This window comes from Equus quagga, chromosome 22, assembly GCF_021613505.1.
Source record: "Equus quagga isolate Etosha38 chromosome 22, UCLA_HA_Equagga_1.0, whole genome shotgun sequence".
Taxonomy (NCBI): Eukaryota; Metazoa; Chordata; class Mammalia; order Perissodactyla; family Equidae; genus Equus; species Equus quagga.
The window spans coordinates 25,075,941-25,100,355 of NC_060288.1; the positions used below are offsets into that span (position 1 = coordinate 25,075,941).

The following is a 24,415-nucleotide window of genomic DNA, read 5'->3' on the forward strand; positions in this document are numbered from 1 at the left end:
GCAACCAAAACTCAAAAGAGGATAAAATCGTGCCTGGGAAGCAAGATCAGCAGCTTTACCGAGGCAGAGGAGACTTCCGCCCAGGCTGGCTGGGACGTCTACCACAAGGCACTGGAATACAGAAGCAGCAAAATGTGGCCTCGTCACCTTCGGGAGTGTTTACATACTAGGCTGAAGGCATCCCAGGAGAGGGAGGGTTTGCATTAAGAGGCTGTTCTTTTTTATAGAGAACACTTCTGCTCAAGCTTCCCAAGAAATCCCTCCCAGAATTTCCTATAGCTGAAAACACACACATTCCTGACTGGTTCATTACAGGACAAATCATTAAAATAAACAGGTACACATCAAACATCAACTCTTGTTTGAGGGCAGGTTTTCAGAGACCGAGCAACGCGTAGAAGTCGGCCCTGACGATCTCCGTGGTTGTTGGGTTCTACCCTCCTTCCGGTTTTCATCTACTTGTACCAAGGATTTCTTTAATGTAGAAGGAAAAGAAGACACCCTAAAAACCTGCAAACCTCGAATTGTCCATCAACATCAGCAAAAATCTTAGCAGCATTCTATAATGAAAGATTTCTTTCAAGACCTCTTAGGACAACGGCATACTTACGACTCTTTTCCCTTTGAAAGGATGCCTTAATCCTTGTTTCTTTCAATCAGCATTAGACATACTGCTTGGATTTTGCCTCAGCTCCTCTTGCTGTATTTTGGGGGAAATGTCTATCCCTGGGGACTTGGAAGGAGCCACCCACTCTAGCTGATGGCACACACACGTCACGACCTCACATGCCTCCCAAAGAGCTCCTCTTTAGAGACCTTCAGTGGCTCCCCATCGCTTAGGCATTTGAGGGTCTCACCAATTCTGCCCCAAGCCACTTTTTCTCCAGCTAGGTATGGAGAACACGTGCTAAAGATACATGAATCAAAACAGGAAAAGATACACCCCATATTGTTTACTATGAGTTTTCAATTTTTACTTTTGACATTTAAGTCCTTAATCTATCCAGAGCTGATTTTTGTATGTAAGGGAGGGGTCCAAAGTCATCTTTTCCATATGGATAATCTTTTTCCAGCTTCACTGATCCAACAGTCCCTCCTTTAGCCACTGGCTGCCAGGCTACCTCTATCACAGAGCAACGCCCTACACACACGTGCTGCCTATTTCAGGCCATTGATCTGTCTCTTGGGTCCTCCACCAATTCCATGCTATCTATGTACCTTAGCTGCTTAGCAAAACCTGATTCCTTGTAGGGAAAGTCTCCCTCCTTTCTTTCCTTCTCCAGAAGTATCTGGGCTATTCTTTGTCCTTTGTTCTTCCATTAATTGAATCAGTTTCCATGAAGAACCATGTAGACATTCTGATGGGAATTACATCGAATCCGCGGTACGTTTTAGGGAGAATCGATCATCTCGACAATATTCATTCTTCCTCTATAGTGGTGATTCGTTTCTGTAAAGTTTTATTAGAAAGCAGTCACACCATTTATTTACATCTTGTCTGTGGCTGTGCTTGTGCCACACGGTAGAGTTGAACGGTAGTGACTGAGACCCTATGGCCCACAAAGCCTAAAAATTTTCTATCAGGTCCTTTACGGGAAAAGTTTGCTGACCTCTGCTCTACACAAATGTGATATATTTCTCCACGAGTTTAGGTGTTTTTACATTTCTCCTCAAAAGGTTTTGTAATTTTTCCTATACTGTACTGCACATTTTTGTTAATTTTATTTCTTGATACTTGATATTGATACTGTTGTAAATAACATCTTAATAATTAAATTTTCTAGTTGTTTCTGGTTGGCGTATAGCAATGCAAAAGACTTTTACATGTTATTCTTCTATTTACCCATCTTGCTAACCTCTCTTATTATTAGTAATAATTTGCAGGGGTTTTTTATGTATGCAATCATGTTATCTGCAAATGATGACAGTTTTATTTCCTCCTTTCCAATCTCTCTGCTTCCACTTTTTTCTCGTCCTCCATTGGTGAGAATTCCTAACACAATGTTGAACAGACAGTGCGGAATGGCTTGCTTCTGATGTTAAAGGGAATGGCTCCAATGTCTGTCTATTTAGGACCACATCTGCTTTCGGTTAAGGAGGTTCTCATCTCTTCCTAACTCACTAAGAGTTTTAAGCATGAATGAGTATTGATTTTTATCAATATTTTCCTGCTTTTACTGAGTTGATCACATGGTTTTTCTCCTTAATCTATTAAAGGGACTAATTCTATTAATAAGATTTTTATAATATTAAAAAAATCCTTGCATAATTCAACATGGTCAAAATGTAATATTTTTTAAACATATTGGATTCTATTTACTAATATTTTAGTTGGAATTTTTGCATCTATATTCATAACTGAAACTGGCCTGTGATTTTCCTTTTTGATAATATGTCTGTCTATTTGGTGTTGGTCACATAGAATGAGTCGTGGAGTGAGCTCCCTTTTTCCAGTGCCTGGAAGAGTTTGTATAAAATTAAGATAATCTGTTGTGTGAAAGTTTGGTGGAACTTGCTTATAAAACATCTAGACCTTGGGGGCCGGCGCCATGGCCGAGCGGTTAAGTTTGCACATTCTGCTTTGGTGGCCCAGGGTTTCATCAGTTTGGATCCTGGGTGTGGACCTAGCACTACTCATCAAGCCATGCTGAGGTGGCATCCCACAAGCACAACCAGAAGGACCCGCAACTAGAATATACAACTAGGTACTGGGGGGCTTTGTAGAGAAGAAGGAAAAAAAAAAAGATTGGCAACAGATGTTAGCTCAGGTGCCAATCTTAAAAAAAAATCTAGACCTTAATGTTTTCTATGTGGATAGACTTTTAAATCACTGCTTTCATTTCTTTAAGAGGTATTTTTAACCTTTTTTTCCCTCTTTCATCAGTTCTAATATATTTTCCTAGATATTTGTCTAAATTATGGGCATATATTTTTGACAGTATTCAATTATCCTTTAAATTTCAAATTTATCTGTACTCCTATCTCACTTTACTTTTATAATTTACTTTATTTGTATCTTCTTTTCACTGATCTTGCCAGAGCTCTATTTTGTTTGTTTTTTCCAAAGAACCAACTTGTTGCTTTATTGAGCTTTTCTCTACACAATGGAGATTAGACAGCAGCCAAAGCAAACTACAGTAATAAGCACCTTATGGATGAATCTTAGTAATATGATATTAAGTGAAAAAGTCCCAAAGTTTTTATAATTATTGACACCTAGGAACCCAGAATTTCCTATCAGAACAAACTAGAAACAACAAAACCCCCAAAGATACAAAGTTCTGCTTATACCTCTAGTTGTAAAACTCCACTCCAGCTTTGAAAGGCTTTGACCCACAGGGTTAAAAGACTGATGCTTCTCCATGATATCAGAGTTGGTTAATGTCAAGCAAGAGTTTAAAATTACTGCTAACGCTGAATTGAAAGATTCAAGAGTATGAAAATGATGATGATCATTATTCAGGTTACAGGCATAAAAGTAGGTCATTTCAGTGTTTAACTTGATCTCTCATTTTGCAGAAGGTCAGCTGTGCTGCGGCCCTGCTATCGCGCAGGCTCTTGCCGAGGGCCCTTTACTGTCTGGAGCTCTCCTGGACCTTCTACTGCTGCAGGGTCCCGTGCCTGCTGAGGCTCTCACCCCCTTGAGATGAAGTTCCACAACCTGCTTTCGAGACCAGTTTAAGTGTCACTTCCTCCACAAAGCCTCTCCTCATCTCACCAGGGAATGATTTCTCTTGAGGAGCTGGTGTATCTGGTGCATCTCCTTTACTAAATCATAAGCTCTCTGGGAGCACAACAATGTCTCATTATCCCTGTATTCACTGTAGTGTCAGACATAAGGCCTACCACTCAACTGCCCACTGCACAGACATTTACTGAGGACCTGCTGTGTGCCAAGGTTTCTTTCTATCAGGTGGGACATAATACAGATATGTAGTATGTTTTGCTGCTTAAACTTTCTTTAAAAATTGCTGGTAGAAGTTTGATCCCTGAAATTCATCTGTTAAGTTCTGAGTTCCATCTAGGATTAGCAGTGCTGGGGAGCTAAACGACTCCAGGTTTCCTTGCAGTACCATTTATCATATGACCAAAGCAACTCTGGGCCACAGAAAGAAGTTTATATTATGGACAAGATTTTTCTATTAATTTAAGGAACTGTGTAATTGACTTCAGATTTCCATCCAAAAGGGCTGAAAGAAAATAACGTTTTGGCATTTGTAATATTTCAGCTATGTGGAAAATTCTATTTGTATATTACATACGGATGTGAACATATACTCCCGCACCAAAATATAAATCCTAATCTTGAGAGAATCAATTGACTTCATAAATATGCAGGCTCTTGGAAATTTTGGTCATATTTAGGTGGTGGAACAAGAGAAATATTCCCTTATAAATATCCTATTTTTTTTTTTTAAGATTTTATTTTTTTCCTTTTTCTCCCCAAAGCCCCCCAGTACATAGTTGTATATTCTTCGTTGTGGGTTCTTCTAGTTGTGGCATGTGGGACGCTGCCTCAGCGTGGTTTGATGAGCAGTGCCATGTCCACGCCCAGGATTCAAACCAACGAAACACTGGGCCGCCTGCAGCGGAGCGCGCGAACTTAACCACTCGGTCACGGGGCCGGCCCCACAAATATCCTATTTTTTAATCAGCGATTTTATCCTATTTTGCATAGTTGTTTGTATGGCAGAAGGCAAAGGAGAATGCCAATATGTGAAATGCGATCTTCCTTGAAGGTAGAAAAGAATGTGAAAATTTAGGGGCATTAAAATTAGCAATACATTTCCACTGGATGTGGTTAATGAATCTCAAAGAGCTACCTGTAGAAACAAAATTTATGACTTATGTTCAAAGTGATACTGCATTTATTTGCCAAGTCTCATGTTGAGACAAAGAAAAATGCTGAGCATCAATGAAGACGACCACGTCCCCCAGCTGCCATATCCCCTTGCTGGCAGGAGGCCGGCAGCTGCCAGAGCTGCAGCTGTGGGCTGGGGTGGATGCTTGGGGGACCTCTTTTCTGCACCTTGGTGGGTGGCAGCACCACTTTTTTTGGCAATATCCTAGGTAAAGAAAAGGCCTATAACAAGGGAAAAAAATGTGCTAAGTCCTGGGAAAATGATTTGAAGACTTTAGCAAAACTGAGGTGTAAGTGGGGTATCTTCTACATGGCAGGCTTTAAAAAGATTAACCCTCTGTCAGCCCCTCAGAGAGAACGGACACGCTGAAAACCTGACTTGAGCTTTCGCATCCACATTAATCTCAACCGTCTAAAGATATCCGTTTTTAAGCAAGTTACTAAAACTGTGTTATTCCTTTACCTGCTTCTCAGCTTCCTTCAGGAGCTTCTGGAACCTCTCATCTTCCAGCACACCCGGTGGAAGGTCAGTCTCTCCCTGAGCTTTCAGCTCCTCCAGCTTCTGCCTCAAGCCCCTCAGGGCCTGCAGCTCATCATTGAGGCGACTCTGCCGGGTTAGAGATGCCTGAAGATCCAGTTCTAAGTCTAGAGATGTACGGACTGGGCATTCTTGGGCTGTTCTCCGAAGGACTGGTTGGCAAACCGCCTGGATGGTTAGAAAACAAAACAAGACACTCATTAAATTGGTTGTCATCATTCTGCTTTTCCTCCTTCCTGGCAAACGAGAGGATGGCATTTCCTTGCTCCCTTGAAGGAGGACATAACTAGCCAAGTGACTTGCTTTGGCCAATGAAAGGTGAGTGGGAGTGATGTGTATCACTTCCAGGCAGAAGCCTTTCAAAGCCAGTGTGAGATGTGTACACTTCTGTCCCCTGCTAGAGGGTCAGCAAAGACCCAGAGACGGAGGCCCATCAGCTTGGGTCCTGAGTGAGGACAAGCAGCAGAGCGTCTGGTCAACCTGCAGAGGCCAAGCAGCTAAGCCAGAAGTAAAACTATATTGTTACCATAGCATACCTGGCTTAGCCTGACCACTTTACCATACAGGGCCCGGTCTCTGCGAGAAACAAACACGCTACCAGAAACGTCCATCTCCTCGGCTTCGGGACATGTAACTGTACCCTCACAGCTTACACCTTTTGCTATCATTTCTGTAACTGCCAGCCAAAAAGTAGTTAGTCAGTGGGGATAAAATTTCACTCCCTCCTCTAATCAACATGCTTAAATTCCAACTCCCTCCTCAATTTCCCATTGTTTAGTATCTACCTTCACCCCTGAACCAGTGGGGTTCTTCCTGGGGCCAATCATATCCATTTATCAAGAAATAATTATTGAACATGTATGAATAAATATCTGTTTGGGGTTTGCAGGCTAAATGCTAAGAAGAGGAGACAGACTTTCCGACCTTGAGGACCTGGATTAGAGGACGCTACGAGACAGTAAGCAACCGAGAACTGTGGAGGAGTACCCTCTGCAGCCCAGGAGGTCAGGGAGGGGAGGGATCGCTCAGGGCTGAGACGCGCTTGAGGAAGGAATCCGGAGAGGCCGGGGGAGATTGCACAAGCAGCGGGGAACAAGGATGGCATTTCTTGCCTAGATGGTTGGCCATGGGAATGGAAAATAAGAGATTACTAATAAAAACTGGTACGGTTTGATATAAGAGAGAAGGGACTCAAACTTGACAAGTGTTCTAGCTTGAAGATCTGAAACAATTGTGGTGCCCATGACAGGTGGAAGGGAGAGGGCCTGTCTGTCCCTCTTCTTATTTCAAAGCCTTGGCCAAAGTCTGAATAGCCTTCATTGTCTCTATTCCTCTCCATCCTTGTCCACCACATATCACTGCAACACTCTCTAACATTCTGTAACATTCTTATTGTTAGGTTCTCTTCATTCGCCTCTGCTTTCTCTAACAAACTTACTACACTGCAGAATCATTTAGAAACACACTTTCTTTGACTGCATTACTCATTCTTCACAATCAGAAATCCTTCCTAGCTGTCATGCAATGAAGCCTCTCTAAGAACCCCAGTGGCTTGCAAGTAAATGTTTAACATCTGGCTCATTGATTTGTAGGGTTCGCCAATTTCTTTGGTGTAAATACTCCCGCCATAACTGCTTTCAAGTTGTCAATGTGACGTCACTGACTTGGAAGAGGTGTGCATGACCGGCTCTCATGAGCCAGCATGAGGCGGCTCTCGCACTCCCGTGCCCACAGGTACCCTCGAACCGCATGCCTCATATGCCTGGGACATTTCTTTTCCAGCCAGGTAAACCTTTCACTGATCTTTGCAGATGCTTCTGTTCACTTCATCTCCGCATCTTTTTCATGCTGTAACTCTTAAATCAGAATACTGTTTCCCATTCACTTCGACCAAGCCGTTATCTGTCTACTTTAAAGATCATCTAACAATCATCTCCTACACAATGGTTCAGAATTAACCTATGTGGTTCAAATAGTTTTAATAACTAAGTTTATCAGCAACCCAACTGTTTTTCAGCTGCACTCAATTCATAAACAATTCTGGTTAAAATTTCTCTGAAGAGTGCTACCATCCGCTAAAAGCGTGTGCTGCTCAAAAATGCCGGTGACTGACAAAGGAGTTGAGAAACATTCTCATTCAAGATGATGAAAGTTTAAGTGCTTTTACAGCATAAAGTTTGCTAATCTGAAAGATCTACACCTGAAAATTTCCTGAAAATGCCAATACTAAACAAATGCTAGCATATTTGCCTTGAGAAAAGAGAAATGCGCTTGTCACTTTTAAGTAACTAGGACGTTAAGCCGGGGGACCCAGAAGTTGCCTAGTGACACCCTCAGCACTTCTCGCAAGTGGCATTACACCAGAGTCCTTGGTGGAGCTAACGATTCATCTTTCTTTCCCGTCTTCACTCCAATCTTCCCATGCACGGGGCCTGAGTGTGATCACTGCTCACCCTCTGATTGTGCTTGCCTGTCCCTGTGTCATTTCGTGCCACCTACCGACAGCACCTGGTATCCATCCCCCACAAAGCTGCCACTTTCTTTTGAGATTTTATCCAGGCGTCAAGGCCGCAGATCTCCCCAGCGAGGCCCTGCAGACTCTCCCACCAGATGAGCCCGCTACCCCGTCACCAGCGACATGCTGACAGCCCCGCGCGCTCCTCGAAGGCCTCCTCCAGATGGGAACTCCTGCAGACGGTGCCACCGCGCCTACAGAGCTGAGCACACACTGCTTCGCACTGACTAAACGGCACATTTTAAGCTGAAATAACACAGTTTAGTAAATTATTACTAAACCAATAACTTCCCATTAGCATTCAGCTGTTGGTAAGTACACAGGAATCTCTGAACTACCTGAAGAGTCCACCTTTTAATTTACTTAAATATTCTCTCAGATTTATCCTTTAAAGCTCATCCAGGGACCTGGGGCCTCCGGGAAAACCTGACTTGAGCTTTCCCATCCACATTAATCTTAACTGTCTAAAGATATCTGTTTTTAAGCAAGTTACTAAAACCGTGTTATTCCTTTACCAGCTGTCTGCCCCTCGGAAAAGGTACCGGGTGTTATGTTCTTCCCATAACTGCTTAAGAGCCACACACGGTGTGGAGACACAGCAGCCAGGAGTAGAAACGTGCTCAACCCATTCAGCAAGCCCCTTCTCCATTGATGCCGCAAACTAAACTTCCTGCCTTAATCATCACAGGATCCAGCCACGATGAATGAACGCTCTCAAGCACATCTCTCTCCATCTCTGTAACTGACCTCTGTGATCACAGCGGTTTCACTCAACAGCCCAAGAGCGTGGAGCAACGACACTCAACAGTTCTGGTATTTACGTTTTGCAATTTATGATTCTGGAGAGGTCCAGGACAGCGGGATCTTGTTGAGGGAATACGTACCCTTTTGACCCGCAAACTGCGCCGTTCAGTAGAGTTTCTCACAAACAGTGATTTTTTAGCCAGGGTTGAACTGTCACTGTCACTTCGATTTAACTGGCAACAAAGGATAAAAAAAAAAGGAGAATCACTACATAAGGGAGTGCTGGCAGAAGTTTAGAATTGATAAAGCAGGTAGTGGTAATATGAGTTTATTTCTTTAAGAAAATTTCCTCTAAACAAGTTTTTCCCTGTTCTAAGCTTTTCTTAGATAAATTAATTTTCTTTAAAAATGTCAACAGTTGTCTTGTGGTGGCAGTTATCACAAATCATGTGTTCAGATAATCGTACATACTTTGAAATAAAATTATCCTTCGTACTTTTAGCTAACAAGCAATATTCATTTTTTAAAGACAGGTTTGCAGCGTGTACAGAGCTCGGGATCAGAGCGTGGGCACAGCTCGCACAACCCATCGCACTCTTGGACAGAGAGGCCGCCCTGACTCCTCACCTGCTTCAGGACTTTGCTGGAATGTCACCTTCTCTGTGACGCCTACTCTGAGCCCTTCTTAATCTGTGACCCTTGGCCCCACCATGCCCAGCGCCCCATGACTTGCTCTATTGTTTTCCATAGCAGTGGTCTCCATCCAAGACACTTCATAACCTATTCATCACTTGTACTATTTACTGTTTGGCTCGACCCACAAGGGTATAAACCTGCAGGGTAGGGCTCGGGGTCTCTCGTTCATGGACGAATCCCAAGTCTCTAGAAACATGAGGTGCTTAATAAAAATGTTTGTTGAATTAAATGAAAAATTTAGAATTTCAGAAGTATTTCCTAACTCATTTTAGAATATTAAATCTATTTTACTATAAGTCATAAATACTTCCACAGGTAGAATTTGGTAAATTGATGCAAATCCCACAATATTCTCCACAGAACTATGCATCTGAATCAGTGTCTAGAGGCATTATTAAAAGATGATTTTTGTTCTAAAACCCAATTCATAATTTTTAGTTCAACAAGACTAACATGGTTTGAAGCATGTATGATATACGGCAGAAATATACAAAATATTATAAATCTCAAGTTACTTTAAGCTTCCAAGTATAGACCGAAGTCTAAATATACTTAGCAGCCAGGTCCTTAATCTCACTTACTTGCCAAATAAATGGCATTAAAGGCAATGAGACATTAAATTTGGGAAAAGAAAAAAAAATTCCCAAACCCAAGCTAAAAGAACCAGAAACTGTGATATTTTTGTATATTTTATGAAATCATTCCTAGCCAGTAAGTAGTCCTCGTAGTGAGAAGTGGAAGGTCCCAGCAAACAGTCTACTGTCATTGAGCGCCCCTCACTGGCAGGGGCGCAGGGCCGCGGCCCGCAGTGCATGGGAGGTCTCCGGCGGAGGAGCACCCTCGGCGGGAGGAGCACCCCCGACAGTGCAGCACTGGGCCCCTACCCTGCAGATGTACTGGCTGCGCTCTCCGGGGGAGAAGGTCTGCGAGCGCACGATCACGCTGCTCCTCACGAAGGGGCGCTGTCGAGCGCTCAGGCCGCCGCGGTCCTTGGGGCGCACTGTCATGCTGGCATTCCCTGCCTCGTCGGTATTCGTCTCTTTATCAACCTACGGGAAAAGTCAGTAATCTGTCAGGAGTGGACAGACATGGATGCATTTACGCTCTTTCCTCTAAGTATGGAAGAAATATCTAATCTTACAACAGAGACCCATCTAGCACCAAGGCTACTTCTGGGAGAAAGGCTTTGTGCCACTCCTGATGGAAACCCGGGGAGATGGCTTTCTACGGAGTTCTTAAGAAGTTCCCCTCCGTGGGCAGGATAATGGCTGCCCCACAGGGTTACCCATAAATGGAGGTGCCATCGCTGACAGATTAGACCTGAAAAATGAAGGTGTACACTTAGAGTGCAGATGTGGTTCTATAAAGAATCGTATTTGGGAATGCTTCAGCACTAAACATTATTCAACTTTCTGATAAGTTTTTTTCAGAGTAAATGATAAAAGTAATTAAATATAAGAACATGGAAATACACTACAAAGTTACAGGTTTATAGAGAACACGCAGTTAGACATACATGTCTATAACAACTGCTGTGAGGCTGAGTTTGGATTTTTACTGGCTCTTTAGAAACGTAATGAAAAAGAAGCCTTAAGTAAAAACAGAAGTTTCTCAAAATACAAACTCCATAGGCAGAGGCAGGTGTCCACGGTTGATCTTACAGGTATAACCTGATTCCAGACCAGCCTCGTGCTGGTGTGCTCCCTTATAGAAGGGAAGTCTTCAGTCAGGGCATAATATTATTTTTCTCAGGAATAAAGAATTGGAATTTCCTAAACTCTTTACCAACATCCCAAGTTCACCAGCATCCTCAAGGCTTGAAAATGACTTTCCCCCTCTGCAGATGGCAGTCTCAGTATGCCTCTCACTGAACTAGCAGTGTTACCTGCTTAATACCTTGGCTGGCACCTGTGCCCGAACTGAGTCCTCTGCCACCTTCCCAGAGGGGTTTCAATTGGAACGCCGTGTGACCAAAACGAACTTCAAATGTTTACTTCATGGGTGAAATTGAAATAAACTGACAATGTTTATGAAATTTAATACAATTAAGCAGTCATCCTGGTGTTATCCAGGAGATTCTGAAACACTATTAATAATGGTCACAGAGCATTTCACAGAGATCTAAATAGCGCTATTACCTTTCTTTATAAACTTTAGGTGGAGAATGAATATTTGGGGTCCATTAAAAATTTTAAAGCACTTACAATGCTTCTTAGAGTCTGGTCCCACAAATGCCCGTCGTGATGAGCTCTGGCACAGAATCCTAAGGAATCCTCCCGAGCAGACAGTCAGCCGGCACGGCGCCCATGAGAGGGCTGTTTCAGCAGAGCTCAGTGAGGGCACTCACCAGGGTGGGGGTTCCCGTGGGGGGCTGGCTTCCAAGGTCTTTGGCACAGCTGTTCTCGTCCCTGCTCATGTCTTCATTCATCTCAGGTACACTCGGGCATGAACGCGAGTCCTCTGCACAGCTACTGCCCTCCGGCAATTTGACTTCAGCCTCTTCTTCAGCCCCAATTTCATCTGAGGCCTCTCTGAGCATTGCTAACCTAAAGTGAAGCGAAACACACATACTTCAGGTCAAGCAGGTGCGTTCTGCAAACAGTACCGCCCGGGCATGTTCACCGCTCTCTGGGCAAGGAACAGACTCACACATGACAAGTCAAGCCACTTCTTTAGCTGCAACTTTTACTAAAATGATTATGAAAAATAAAATTATCATCTTACTTGCTAGCAATCTACAGCAAAATCACCATAATTTGTCATTAAAAAGTTAAATTCATGAAATTTGACTTAATTCCCAGATATTAAAATAGAAATACTCTGAAAATCTCATATAAAGTTTAACTCCACCATTTAAAAATATTGACACTCAGTATAATATAACTTGGTATTGGTTGTTCATTTATTGTAAAAGTAATCATCCAACAGAATGGGGTGACTCTCTGCTAAGAGTGAGTAAAAATATAAGCATTAGAAACATCCACTATCAATTGTGCCCACGGTCCAGCAGGGGTAGAACCCAGTGTAAACGGAATTTTACTACTGAAGTAACGGAAGACTCAATGGCATATGATCTTGTCTTTAACAAGTCAAGGCACAGGCTTGGGTGGCATTACAGGCGAGGGTCCAGAACATAAACATGGTTTGTATTCTGTATAAACTGTATTGAACAAGGATGGTTTAGAACATCTCATGCTTTGTGAGTTTCATGTTCTTTTTTTTTTCTTTTTCGAGGAAGATTAGCCCTGAGCTAACATCTACTGCCAATCCTCCTCTTTTTTGTTGCTGAGAAAGACTGGTCCTGACCTAACATCCGTGCCCATCTTCCTCTACTCTATATGTGGGATGCCTGCCACAACATGGCTTGACACGTGGTGCATAGGTCCACACCCGGGATCCGAACTGGCGAACCCTGGGCTGCCGAAGCAGAGCGTGCGAACTTAACTGCTGTGCCACTGAGCAGGCCCCTGAGTTTCATGTTCTTAGAATGGAAACATTTTCTCCATTGATAACTAAAAGTGGAGTTTTACCAAGATTGGTGACATACTGACAAACTGACACAGACTAGTTATTAAATGTCTCGTCGTGAAATGAACACAGGGGGAACTAGCAATGAATACTGTAAATTATAAATTTACCTTATGTAGTGAGTGCATTTTTTTAATGTGTATGTAACAAATTGTACTTTACATACACGAGGAAGGCTGAGTATTTAAAGATATCATGATGAACCTTATAATCACACTCATGTTTATATATATTTTTTTCAGTACTCTGATTTTTATTCACTATAAAGGGCTTTTGATGAGGACAAAGTATATTGGTACCTTTTTACATCACTGTAGTTGCTGTTCCTTCCCAATGTCCAAGATTGTGTTATTTATGATATATCCTGTCACTCGAAGTTTGTAAAAATTTTAGATACACCCATACACACACGTGCATGCTATATATGTATGCACTTATATGTGTTAACAGTAGTTCAAACATAACAGTATATGCAACTATATAAAGCTGATCTAAATGATTTTACATATATATTTGTAAAAACTGACACATTCACTGAAATTTGTTTTTAGAGAACATAGTGCAAACCAGGACAGTTCTTTCCATATACGTGAATCTAGACAAAAGCTATAAAAACCATTTTTCTCTCTTTTTTTAAAGGACGGGGTATGGATAATGGGGAGGGAAGAGAAAAAGAGGGTGAAAGTGCTAACAAATAGAGAAATGACTACTCAGATGTTTTCTAAATATCTGCTTTGACTTACAGAGCCTAAATGGTACTTCTGGTAATTTAAAGGAAAAGAGTGTCAGTTCTAAAACTTATCTATGACTCTACAATAAACTACTATTTCTTTCCAAATAGATTAGACTTAAAATTTTAAAAAGCTCAGGAAACAGTGTCAAAACTACTGAAGCAAGAACGAAAAGTCTCACTCCTGTGTTAACTCGGCTGGCCAGCTCACCGTTATCTCCTTCAACTCTCTAATGACCAGAGCGTCCTTCCTCCAGGGGCAACTCCCTGCAGCCGCACTGCTTTCCATTAATTCCAGAATAAGATATGAACTCATAAAGGCTTCCCTGAAAGAGTCTTATGAGAGACTAAACACATTCTCTTGGAGTTCCCAGCAGCAAAAGGAAATAACTGTTTACCAATCTCCATCGGGACCCCTCTGCTCCTCGTCCTGCCCAGGTTCTTCTTCTTGCGCTAATTCTTGTTCCACAGCCAACAGCTCGGCTGACGTTCTTGCAAGTAAGGCTGACACTGCATCCTGGAGAATATAAAACATACGGCAATCTACATCATATACTTTGAGAAATGATTTAAAACTCATCAGACGGGGACTTATGCTTCCACTTGTGAAAGAGAAGGTGGTACTAGATCCAATTCTCCTGCTGAGATCAAACACAAAAGCAGAATAAACTAAAACAAAAAGCAAACACACTCACTCCAGCCGCTTTAAAGCACTGAAGGACAAAAAGGCGATCAGACCTAGAGGGCCAAGATTCTGAGGAGAAGGGACATGTACAGAAATGTGGCCATCACTGCCACGTGTCTCCCTCGGGGGGTGGGGGTGGGGTGGGGTGGGGCGTGTCAATTCTAGGGATGAGGCAGACAAGCTAACCAGACTGAATGCCCAGAACCATAGCAGTGTTGGTAAGACGCAAAGATGAAAACTGAGCTGAGGACTACACCAATGCAGTCAGTGTGCGAGGGTGCAGACAAAATGAACTGTAAAGTGAGCCCAATATTCTGCACAATATTCCTGTCGAGGCATTTGTCATTCTTAAGCTGAATATGTACAGAGCAAGAAGCTGAAAAACAAAGCAAAAACCAGCTGGTCAGAGGCTAAAACAAAACCGTAAGCAGATACTCCAGCTGCCTCATGGTCCTAGGGAGAGAAAAATTGGAATTCAGGTCCCCCAAGTGATCCAGGCAATCTGCGCTACTGGCACCTGCCTTCCAGAAGAACATTAAGTCCTCTCTGGAGGAAGCTACCAGCCAGAACCTCTTCATACGTCACACCCAGCATCCCCTGGAAACGGGACCCAGTGAATGAAAGCCAGAAAAACAACAGAGCAAAGAGACAGATCCACAGGTGATCCAATATATGGCAGTGATTTAGAGAAGGAATTTAAAATTTTAAATTAACATGTTCAAGAAAATGGATGAAATGATGGAGAACATCACTAGACTAAACACAAAGGAAAACACCTTAGCACATCAGAGTGAAATTGCCAGAAATCACAGAAAAAGTAGAAATTTTACAAGCAGTCAAAGAAAATAAAGATGCAATGCCTTTTAAAGATCAACAATTACTATCCTCCAACAGCTCAACAGAACCAATGGAAACCAGTGGAAACCAATGGAAATAACTGGCTACCTAAAATTCTGAATATGCAGGAAAGAAAAAAAAAAGTCCTTCACAAATGAAGTTAAAATAAAGATACTAAAAGAAATACTAAAGGGAATTCTTTGGGCAGAAGGAAAATGATGCAAATGGAAGCACAAAAATGCAGAAATGAAAAGAATACATCAGAAAGGGTAAAGATGTGGGGAAATCTAAATGAATATTGATTGTTAATAAAATAATAATAATCATGTCTTGTGGGATTTAAAATATAGGTAACAAATATTATAGGACCAATGATTGCACAGAAGGAGGAAAGGGAATAAATGGAGTTAAAGTCTTTGAAAATCCTTGCACTGTCTGGGAAAAAGTAAAAGCACCAATTTAACATAGTTTCTAATAAGTCAAAGATGCATGCTGTAATCATCAGGGAAATGGCAAAAAATAAAAGACTGTATTCCTAGTGATCTAAAGAAGGGACAATGAAACTGAAAAAATACTTGATTAATCCAAAAGAAGGAAAGAAAGGAACAAAGATAGCACTAAAAGAAAACAAATCGTAAGGTAATAGGTTCAAACCCAAATATACCACTAATAGTATTAAATGTAAATGAACTAAATATTTCAATCAAAAGATGAAGATTTTAAGATTGGATAATAAATCAAACCCAACCATGTAGTGCTTACAAGTGGAAAACTTTAAATACAAGGACTCAGGTTGAAAGTGATAGGATGGAAAAATTTAAACCATGCAACACTAACCAAAAAAAGACTGACATAGCTTTAATAATACCAGATAAAATAGATTTTAAAAACAGGTGGTATTATTAGAGATAAAGAGGAATATTTTATAATGATAAAAGGGTCAGTTGAACAGAAAGATACAATATAATGCTAAATTTACATTCACCTAATAACACACACAAAATACATAAAGCCAGGACTAATAGAACTAAAAGGAGAAAAGGACATCTATGATCACAAGTTGGAGATTTCATATACCTCTCAAACCGATAAAATAAGCAAACTGAAAAATCAGTAAATGTGGAAGATCTGAAAAACAAAATTAACAAACTTGACGTGCAGAAAATACATTCTTCAAGAGCACATGGAACTTTTACTAAAACTGACGATACGCTAAGACATAAAGCAAGTCTCAATTATTCTGTATGATTGAATACTATGTACTCTATTCTCTGAAAACAGTGAAATAAAACTAGAAATCAATAAGAAGAAGATAACTAGAAAACCTCACTGTTTGGGAATTAAGTAAACATATTTCTAAAAAACCCCATGTATTAAACAAGAAATTACAATGGAAATTATAAAATATGTTTAATTCAATGATATTTTGATAATGTCACATTATCAAACTCGTGAAAATCAGTGAAAGCCATGCTCAAAGAGAATTTTTTAGCCTTAAATGCATATATTGGAAAAGAAGGTTACAAAGCAGTTATCTAAGTATCTATCTCAAGAAGTAGAAAAAGAAGAGCAAATTAAGCCCAAAGAAAGCAGAAGCAAGGAAATAATACAGAGCAGAATTAATAAAATAGAAAACACATGAATGACAGAGAAAAATCAACAAGGCCAAGTTTTTCTTTGTATAAAATAAAGAATTTGACAAATTCTGGCAAGAATGAGGGGAAAAAAAGGAAGAAAAGGCATAAATAACTAACATCAGGAATGAAAATGAGTAAATAGTAAAGTCCTTGCATCTATGAAAAGATAATAAGAGGACATCGTGAAAAACTTTGTCAAAATTTTGATAATTTAATATAAAATGGACAAATCCTGTGAAAAATACAACATACTACAACCAATGTAAGTATAGAAAAGTCGGAATAGTCCTAAAACTAATAAAGAAATTGAATCTGTAATTAAAAAATAAGCCACCAGCCTTTTTCAACTGGAATTCCATGAGAATTAAGCCCTAATGCCCTCAGGCATTCATTATGTTAAAACAAAACAAAACAAAACATCTAGAAGGGTATAAGTTATGCACCCTCCTTGAGAGAAGTAAGAAAATAGTCATTGAAAACACTCTTTGTAGGGCTTACTTCTCTCACAGAAACCTGGCTGAGAAAGGCTGCTTCTCACAGAGAAAGGATGGAAGGGTGAATTCTCCCAAATATTGAAGGAAGATAACATTTATCTTACAAAAACTTCAGCAGAGAGTAAAAAAAGAAGGAATATTGGGGCTGGCCCCGTGGCCGAGTGGTTGGGTTCGCGCGCTCCGCTGCAGGCGGCCCAGTGTTTCGTTGGTTCGAATCCTGGGCGCGGACATGGCACTGCTCATCAGACCACGCTGAGGCAGCGTCCCACATGCCACAACTAGAAGGACCCACAACGAAGAATATACAACTATGTATGGGGGGCTTTGGGGAGAAAAAGGAAAAAATAAAATCTTTAAAAAAAAAAAAAAAAAAAAGAAGGAATATTTTCCAACTTGTATAATGAAGCCAGGAAAACCTTTACATCAAAACATGACAAAGATCTTACAAGAAAAGAAAATTAAAGACTAATCTCTCTCATGAACGTAAATGAAAAAAACCCCAAACATAAAATCAAGAAATCAAGAAATCAAATCCAGCAACATATAGAAGAACACACATAAAATACACCATAATGAAGTCTATTTTATTCCAGGAATCCAATGGTGGTTTAACATTCAAAAGTCAATCAATGTATAATCCATCACATTAAGAGAATAAAAGAGAACAATCATGTAATCATAAGAGACACAGTAAAAATGTTTGATAAAATTCAATATCCATGCATAATAAAAACTCAAACTAGAAAGAGAAGGAAACCTCCTTAATCTGGTAGCAATTATCTATGAATAGCCTCAGAAAAATCATTCTAAATGATGAACTATTGAAAAGCCTTCACTCTGAAAAACTATAGTATTGTCTACAGAGGTAGACGACTAAGCCAATGGAAGAGAATAGTAAATTCAGGAACAGACCCACATATGTAGAGGTCATCTGACTTAGGACAAAGGTGACACTGCAGTGCAGTTGCGAAAGAAAATCTTCAGCAGATGCCAGGTCAACCAGCTATCATATGGACAGAAAGGAATCTTAACTCCTACCACATACCTTTCACAACAATTAATTTCAGATGGATCAATTTCAGGTCATATCTAAATATGAGAGGTAAAACAAGAAAGCTTTTATAAGACAATACACGAAAACATCTTCATGACCTTCAGGTAGGCAAATAGTTCTTAAATAGGAAAGAAAAAGCATTAAACATAAAGGGAAAAATCGATAAATAAGACTACATTAAGAAAACGAAAGGGTAAGCTATAAAATGGGAAAAGATATTTGCAATAAATATATTTGACAAAACACTCAAATGTAAAATTAAGAACTCTGCCAACCTATAAAAAAAAAGAACCTAATAGAAAAATGGGTAAAAGCTTGAACACATATTTCACAAAAGATGACATCCATTTAGCCATTAAACATTATAATCCAGGGAAATGCAAAAAAAACCACAAGAGAGTGCTATTTATCTACCAAAATAGCTAAAATGAAAGAAGATAAATAGTATTTTTACCAAACGACATGCACAAGAATGCTAATAGCACTACCCATAATAGCTTCTGAAGTAGAATCAACTCAAATGTCCATCCATAGCAAAATGGATAAACTGTGATATAATTACACAATGACATATCACAAAATGAGCATGAATGAACTACAATTACACAAAAAACGTAGATGACTCTCACAATCATAAGGTTGAGTACAAGATGCCAGACATAAAAGAATATATACTGAACACTTCCATTATATAAAGTTCAAAGACAGGCAAAACTAATATATAGAGAGGAAGTGAGAATAGAGATTACCTTTAGGGCTCTGGTAATGACTATGATGAGGCACAGGGAGGAGTCTGGGGTGGTGCTAATGTACTATACCTTGATCTGGCTGGTAACTGCACAGATGTGTTCGCTTTGTGAAAATTCATCAGAAAATTCACATAAGATTTGTGCACTTTGTTATAAATCTCTCCATCACTCCTCTCCACAAAGGAAGTCAGAGAGTGAGATTAGAACAAGATAAAAAGTGTAACAAAAATGTATACACAACCACACTATAAAGCAACTAGACCTAACAAACACCTGTACAACACTCTACCCAACAACAGCAGAACACACGTTGTTCTCAAGTGCACATGGAAGATTCTCCAGGATAGACCGTATACCAGGCCGTAAAACAAGCCTCAATACATTTAAAAGGACTGAAATCATGCAAAATATGTTCTTCGACCACACTGTAATGACATTAGAAATCAGTACCATAAGGAAATAAGAAATTAATGTATATGCGGAAATTAACACATTCCTAAGTAACCGAGTCAAACAAGAATTCACAAGGAAAATTACTAAATATTTTGAGATGAATAAAAATTAAAACACAGAATACCAAAATTTATGAGATGATGCAAGAGCAGTGCTCAGAGGGAAACTTATAGCTATAAGCACTTACATTAAAAAAGAGGAAACATCTCAAATAAATAACCTAAACCTTAAGAAAATGGAAAAAGAGCAAAATAAACCTAAAGTGATCAGAGGGAAAGAAGTAGTAAAGACTAGAGTAGAAATTCATGAAATACAGAAAAGAGAAATATTAGAGAAAATCAATGAAACCAAAAGTTGGTTCTTTGAAAAGATCAAGAGTTGACAAACTTTTAGCAAGTATGACCAAGAAAAATAGAGAGAAAGCTCAAACTACTAAAATCAGGAATGAAAGAGGAGACATCTCTATCAACTTTACAGATATAAAATGGATTATAAGGGAATATTAAGAACAATTGTATGCTAATAAATTAGACAACCTAGATGAAATGGGCAAATTCCTAGAAAGACACAAACTCCTGAAACTGACACAAGAAGGAAATTCTGAGTAGACTTATAACAATTAAAGAGATTGAATTAGTAAACAAAAAACTTTCTACAAAGCAAAGTCCAGGCTCAGAAGGCTTCAGTGGTGAATTCTACCAAACATTTAAAGAAGAGTTCATATCAAATCTTCTCAAATTCTTCCAAAAGATCTAAGAGAAGGAAATACTTCCTAACTCCTTCCATGAGGCCAGAATTGCTCAGATATCAAAACCAGACAAAGATATCACAAGAAAACTACGAATATAGACAAAAAAGTCCTCAAAAAAATACTAGAAAACTGAATCTAATAGCACATAAAACAGATTATACACCATGACCAGGTGGGATTTATCCTAGGAATGCAAGGTTGGTTTAACATCTGAAAATCAACAAACCACGTGAATAGAATAAAGGACAAAGACCACATGATCATCTCAACAGATGCTGAAAAGCATTTGTCAAATCCAACAGCCTTTAATGATATAAACACTTAACAACCTAGAAAAAGAGACTTTCTCAACCCGATAAAGGGCATCTACAAAAAACCCACAGCAAAAATCATACTTCATGGTGAAAGATGAAAGCTTCCTTGCTAAGATCAGGTACAAGACAAGGATGTCTGCTCACATCTGTTCTTTCAATATTGTATTGGAAGTTCTAGTCAGGGCAAATAGACAAGAAAAATAAATAGAAGGTGATTGGAAAGGAAGAAGTAAAATGAACCTTATTTGCAGAAGATATAAACTTATATGTAGAAAATCCTAAAGAATTCACTAAAAAACTATTAGAGCTATTAAATGAGTTAAGCAAGGTTTCAAGATACAAGATAGTAAAAAATCAATTGTGCAATGAATAATCTAAAAATGCAATTAAGAAAATAGTTCTATTTACAATAGCATCAAAAAGAATAAAATTAACAAAAGAAGCGCAAACTTGGACTCTGAAAACTACAAAGCATTGTTAAATGAAATGAAGGCAGATCTAAATAAATGAAAAGATATTTCGTATTCATGGATCAGACGACTTAAAACTGTTAAGATGACAACATGACCCAAATTGACCTACAGACTCAGTGCAATCTCTATCAAAATCCCAGCTGTCTTTTTTTGTAGAAATTGACAAACTGATACTAAAATTCACATGGAAATGCAAGGGATCCTGAACAGCCCGAACTATCTTGAAAAAGAAAAACAAAGTTAGATGACACACATGTTCTGATTTCAAAATAATTACAAAGCTACAGTAATCAAGGCAATGTGAGCTTGGCATAAGCACAGATAGAGAGATTAATGGAACAGAATTTAGAGTCCAGAAATATAAACATTCACATGTATGCTCAATTGATTTTTGGCAAAAGTGCCATAATAAGTCAAGGCAGAAAGAATAGTTTTTTCAATAAATGGTGTTGGGACAACTGCATACCCAGAAACAAAAGAATGTAATTGGACCCATTCCTCACATCACATATAAAAAACAATTCAATTGGATCAGAGACCTACAAATAAGACGGAACTTTAAAACTCTCAGAAGAAAACACTGGAGCAAATTTTTGTGATGTTAGGTTGGGCAAGGCCTTCTTAGATATGACACGAACAGCACAAGCAATAAAAGAAACAAATTGGCAACTGGACTTTTATCAAAATTTAAAACTTTTCTACTGCAGATGAAACCCTTAAGAAGTAAAAAGACAACCAACAAAATGAGAGAAAATATCTTCAAATCATTTATTGGATAAGAGACTTGTATCAAGAATATATGAGGACCTCTTAAAACGCAACGACAAAAAAAGATAAATCGCCCATTTAAAAAATAGACAAAGGATCTGAACAGACAGTTCTCAAAAAAATAGGTACACTAACTAATGGTCAATAAGTCCATGAAAGTATGCTCAAGATCGTTAGTCATTAGGAAAACGTGAATCAAAACCACAAGGAGATACTACTTCATACCCACTAGCAGGGCTAGAATCAAAAAGAAAGATTAATAACATGTGACAAGGGGGTGAGGAAGTTGGAACCTTCCTATACAGCTAGTGAGAACGTAAAATGGTGCAGCCACTGTGCAAAACATAGAGCTACTCCACGACTCGGTAATTCCACTCCTAGGTAAATACCCAAGAGAAATAAAAACATACGTCCACACAAACTCTTGTATACAAATGTTCACAGCAGTATTGCTAATAGTGAAAAAGCAGAAACAGTCCAAATGTCCATCAGCTGACGAACAGATAAACAAAATGCTGTGTACCTATGCAACGGAATATTATTTGGGAATATAAAGGAATGAGGTACTAATACATGCTACAACACGGATGTACCTTGAAACATTATGCTAAGTGAAAGAAGCTAGTCTCAAAAGAACAAATATTGTATTATTCCATTTACATCAACTGTCCATAATAAGAAAAGTTATAGAGGCAGAAAGACGATTAGAGGTTGCCTTGGGCGAACGGGCTGAGGGAGAACCAGGAGTTACTAAGGGGTGTCGGCCTTCCTGGGATGATGACAACGTTCTAGTACTGGACCGTGGTGACGGTTGCACAACTTTGTGAATGTACTAAAACCATTGAATTGGTTACTTCTAATGGGTAAAATGTATGCTTTAAATAGATTAATTGTATGGTATGTAAATTATATTGCATTAAGCTGTTTAAAAAAACCTTATACACAGTGTGACCATTATAAAAGCATTCTTAAAGGCAGAAACCATATTTCATCATCTCGTATGCTTTACTTAGTGTCTTCCACAAACCTGCACACGGAACACAAGCTCTACCAACACGCTCGTTTCCCTTTCCCCACCCACCATAACGTCCACGATACTTTCTTGCACATAGTAGATGAACAACAAAGCACTGTTGCTGAATTATGTGACTTTTGCTTAGTAAACCCTTTCCTCATAGATCATCCGAAATAAATGAACTCCGTAACGATACCCACAAATGCCAAATCAGAGAAGGACGGCCTCACAAGACGCCCCTTGGTAAATTTTTTGGAAGTATTGAAGCATGACTGCTGGTTAGAACAAACTTTTTAATAGAAAATATTTACAGATATCAATGCTACAAATGGAAAGTTTGCAAAAAAACAAGAAATCCAAACGTATAATCTGACAGTGGAATCAAAAATGTGAACACCGTATATGAAGCGTAAATTTAAATCAAAAGGCTTTCCACGGTCACTTAAAACAGTGAAGCCTCCACATCAGTTTACTTTTATGGAAGGAAGTACGGGCAGAAACGAGCGATTCTCTTACAAACTGTACTTGAAGCAAAGCTTCAATTATTCTTTTTTTTGGTTAGAAAGCCAGGAAAAAAGGGTAAGCTGTGAAAGAAAAAATAAGGATAGTGAAAGCAAATATTCCATACTATTTTATTAAATTGTAATGAATTTTATTCTCTAATTTTGACTCACCAAGTCTATAGAATCTACTAATGGCTGGCTTGGTTGAAATACAGAATCCTCATTTTCTTCTTCATTCTTTTTGCAAGGCATTTGCTTAGAAGGAAGCAAGTTATACCACAGAGTGAAAATCTCATTGGAAAATGGTAAATCTGCCAGGCTGATCTGAGTTCCAGCCTACAGGAAAAGAAAGGAAAAAAAAGAGAGAGAGAGAAGATAAAATGTTTAAATTCATATTTGCTCCCTCTGATACAATTAAGATTATTGGGTAAGCTTGTTTTAGGGAAAAAAAATACAATACTCATGATATAAAGCATTGGGGGATTTTTTAAAAGCCTGGAGATGTCTTATATTTTCAGGTGTGACTAAATAAGAAATAATCCCAATCTAAAAGCCAACCCTGGGGGCCGGCCCAGTGGTGCAGCGGTTAAGTTTGCACGTTCCACTTCTCAGCAGCCCAGGGTTCGCCGGTTCGGATCCCGGGTGCGGACATGGCACCGCTTGCCATGCTGTGGTAGGCGTCCCACATATAAAGTAGAGGAAGATGGGCATGGATGTTAGCTCAGGGCTAATCTTCCTCAAAAAAAAAAAAAAAAGCCAACCCTGGGGTTATTTTGTGAGATACTATTTTGCCAAAACCTAATGACTAAGCATGAAATTTTTAATAAGTGTGAAATTATTTTTAAATGAAAAGTTTTAAAAAAGAAAAAGAAAAAAAATAAATGACTAAGCATAGACCATAATATATCTTACAATATGCCATGAGTGCTTTATTACTCACAAAACCCACTATCCACTGAAAAATTTAAAAACAAACAAAAAGTCTACTGTGGATCTTAAATGAGAAATCAGATAGCAAAATTTTTCTCTCTGGATAAGTTAAGAGAATGTCAAAAAAATTAAAGGTTAAA

At 39.2% G+C, this 24,415-nt stretch overlaps 1 protein-coding gene across 1 annotated transcript in view; it reads right to left on the reverse strand.

Moving 5' to 3' along the window:
* WWC2 (WW and C2 domain containing 2) overlaps positions 1 to 24,415 on the reverse strand; it is a 210,323-nt gene that overhangs the window by 17,571 nt on the left and 168,337 nt on the right. Inside the window, exons 16-21 of the mRNA XM_046648501.1 lie at positions 23,517 to 23,681; positions 14,011 to 14,129; positions 11,702 to 11,900; positions 10,239 to 10,403; positions 8,799 to 8,891; positions 5,325 to 5,567 (exon numbers count right to left, since the gene is read on the reverse strand). Of these exons, the coding sequence (XP_046504457.1) occupies positions 5,325 to 5,567; positions 8,799 to 8,891; positions 10,239 to 10,403; positions 11,702 to 11,900; positions 14,011 to 14,129; positions 23,517 to 23,681 (984 nt within the window). The remainder of the gene's footprint in view (positions 1 to 5,324; positions 5,568 to 8,798; positions 8,892 to 10,238; positions 10,404 to 11,701; positions 11,901 to 14,010; positions 14,130 to 23,516; positions 23,682 to 24,415) is intronic.